The sequence below is a fragment of the Rhagoletis zephyria genome, unplaced genomic scaffold (assembly GCF_001687245.7).
Source record: "Rhagoletis zephyria isolate East Lansing unplaced genomic scaffold, Rhagoletis_zephyria_1.1 Rzeph_scaffold_00621, whole genome shotgun sequence".
NCBI lineage: Eukaryota > Metazoa > Arthropoda > Insecta > Diptera > Tephritidae > Rhagoletis > Rhagoletis zephyria.
In genome coordinates this window covers 178,835-181,977 of record NW_016157705.1, presented here as the reverse complement: position 1 = coordinate 181,977, position 3,143 = coordinate 178,835, and the positions used below count along the sequence as shown (strand labels likewise).

The following is a 3,143-nucleotide window of genomic DNA, read 5'->3' as shown; positions in this document are numbered from 1 at the left end:
GACACTCTGTATGATCTCATGCAAGGGTACTTGAACTTGGTCAAAAACTAGTCTTCTAGCTGTGGACTCGCTATTAATCCTAGAAAGACGGAGCTCGTACTATTCACCTCAAGCCCAGCCCCCTCATTAGGTGTTTCCCTTGTTCTTTCTGGCAGGGTCAAGTTCTTGGGCGTGATCCTGGACAGGAAGTTATCATGGAAGCAAAATATCGAGGAGCGAGTAAAAAAGGCATCGGTGGCCTCCCTGCAAAAATTTGAGGACCAGGTGGTCCACTGGGTCGTAGTTTTAAAGTATGAGCAAAAGGACCAGGCTGCATACTAGTAACTTGTTATGCTGACTTGGACCATTTCAAATGTAAAAAAACTATATATGTGTTGAATNAAGTATGAGCAAAAGGACCAGGTTGCATACTAGTAACTTGTTATGCTGACTTGGACCATTTCAAATGTAAAAAAACTATATATGTGTTGAACACAACCTGTTCGTGGCAATATGATTCGGTTGCCGAATGTGCCATGGTCCAAAAGCAGTAGTTGTCTAGGAGGTCCCATATTATGCAGTGGTAGACCAGAAGCGGTCCCATGTTATGCACCATTGGACCAGAGGTGTTCAGGTCCAATGACATCGCAATATTAAAGTAACCATATTTTCTCCATATATTTGGACCATTTTGGCTACTAGTGTTGGTTGCAAGGTAGCGTGGTCCTGTACTAGTACTTAACCTAGTCCCACTTTTTGCAGGGCTTTTACTGCTGTAAAGATACTTTAGGGAAGAGATGGGGCCTGGGGTGTATGAAACCATAGTCAAGCCAATTGTTATATGGGGCCATTGTCTGGTGGAACCACTGNGGTGTATGAAACCATAGTCAAGCCAATTGTTATATGGGGCCATTGTCTGGCGGAACTACTGAAAAGTCTACTCTTGTTAGGAATCTAGAGCGCGTGCAAAGTTCGGCCCTCGTTGGAATCAGCGGGGCGCTCCGGACCACTCCAACTCTACCGCTAAATGATATGCTCAGCGTCGCACCTGTTGACATCGCTGGAAAATTAGCGGCGGTTCGCTCAGCCATTAGGCTCAAAAACTCTGGTGCTTTTAGTGCGGTAAAACGCTCTTTTTTCCAAGGTTTGGTGCTTTTTGAAACTCAAAAGATGGCAACAGTGAATGTGGTATTTTGAAAAATTTAACATGGCGTCTCAAGTATGTACATATATTTTACTTTAATACTTTAAGTAGCAGCTTATTGTGTTTTTGGGGGGTTGCTAATTACGAACAAATTTCATAATGGCGAGTCCATGGCGACCAAAAATTTATAACCGATCCGCTTGAAACGTTTTCCTCTGGAGTTCTTGGGGCCGATGATTACGAATCTGAGGTCAGGTTTGAATAATTAAAAATTGGGAACCCAATATGGCAGCAAAACGAAATGATGCCGATTCGCTTGAAAAGTTTTCCACCGGGGTTTTTTGGGGTTGGTAAACAAAAAATTTTTTAATTCGAGTAGATTCGGTTAAAACTTTACAATCAAGGGTTCATAAGGTCTCTTATTACGAATCTCAAAACGTTTTAATCGGATTGAATCGATTTTAATTTTTTGGCCGCCATATTGGTTTCGTCATTATGAATTTTAAAAATCATGCTCTAGGTTCGTAATCACCAACCCCAAAAACATAAGAACCTGCTGTTACTTTGTCATTTCTAGTGTTGGGTTCTCCAGTGGCTTAAAAGTTGTAAAGCAAGATATAATTTACGGTTACTTTAGACCAGTGCCAGGCAAAATACACACGTACCACACATAGCTTCGCGAGGCTTCTGGCTGCCTGGCACTAGTTTAGACGCCGTAGTTGAGACTTCATGTTGAATTTTTCAAAAGGCCACTGTTTTCACTTTGGCGTCGGAATATGCTACGTATTTTCAACCGAATTGTTGAAAAATTACGAAAACCGTGACAATGTACCAATTTATCGCAGTTTTTGCTAATTACTTTCAAAAACCAATGTTTCTTTAAAAAAAACTGTATATGTAAATATATGTCTTTAATCTTTTTTTAACGAAAAATGCCAAATAAGTCTGCAAATCGCGAAAAAACCAAAAACAAAACAACCAAAATCCAAGATGTCGGAATGTTCCCATATGAAATTTAGGGGCAAACCAGCGCATCCACGATCTATGTATGTGTCAAATAGAAGTAACTGCATAAAAAGTTCCGTACTACAATTTTTTTTCTTCGTAACGATTTGATCTAAATTTACTAGGAGAGTTGAATCATTGTGTAAACGCTAAGCAAACTTACCTTTGAACATGTCAATGTGGGCGTAGTGTACTTGCAGAACAATATATTTTATGGGTGTCTCTCGACCAACCTTAAATCCAACCCCATCCGGCAACTCAAGTCTTGGTGCATCTCTGGCCCACGCATACAGGATCTATTAAAACCAAATGTAAATTAGAAAGCTACATATTAAGTAATAACGGAACGGTTTTTGTATGTTTTTTTAATTTGTTTTTTTGTTTTATTATGGGTGGAAATCTAAGAATTACAAAGAAAATGTGTTTGATGATGTCGCGCCCCACACTTCTTATAGTAGAGCTCTATACAGTATATTTTGCTTTGCTGCCTCTATGCCAGGGTTGTAAAAGAATGCATTCATATGCGAATGCAATCAGTTGAAGTCGAGTTCAATGACTCCAATTTCGAATACACTTATTGACTAGCTTTTTGACTAAAGAATGAAAAAATGAAGTCTGAAGTCTTTTTGAAGTCACGACTTTGAAGTCATTTAGAGAAGTCACTTACTGACTTCATTTTTTGAGTGAAGTCACTAACTATTTGCAACAAAATTTATACAAACTACTTATAATGATCTATAATAACAACTTTATTATAAAACAATATGCATTATTAACAAAATATAAACAAAGGGAACTTATAGTGAATTATTAACTTTTAAAAGCAACAGCTTTTCGAATGAGTCATCTGATAGACGTCCTCGACGTGGTGCATTAAGTAAGGAGGCAAACGAAAATAGTCTCTCTACGGGGGCTGAGGTAGGCAGAGGTGCGTTGTATTTAATGTACGCCCTTTTAATAGTAGGATAGCGGTGTAAGATGATTATATTCGGAGACTTATCAACCATATAGGCTA

General features: G+C 38.8%; 1 protein-coding gene across 1 annotated transcript in view; it reads right to left on the bottom strand.

Moving 5' to 3' along the window:
- The window catches only part of Phm (Peptidylglycine-alpha-hydroxylating monooxygenase), a 195,448-nt gene that overhangs the window by 30,614 nt on the left and 161,691 nt on the right, over positions 1–3,143 (bottom strand). Inside the window, exon 5 of the mRNA XM_017613169.1 lies at positions 2,292–2,424. Coding sequence (XP_017468658.1) covers positions 2,292–2,424 — 133 coding nt within the window. The remainder of the gene's footprint in view (positions 1–2,291; positions 2,425–3,143) is intronic.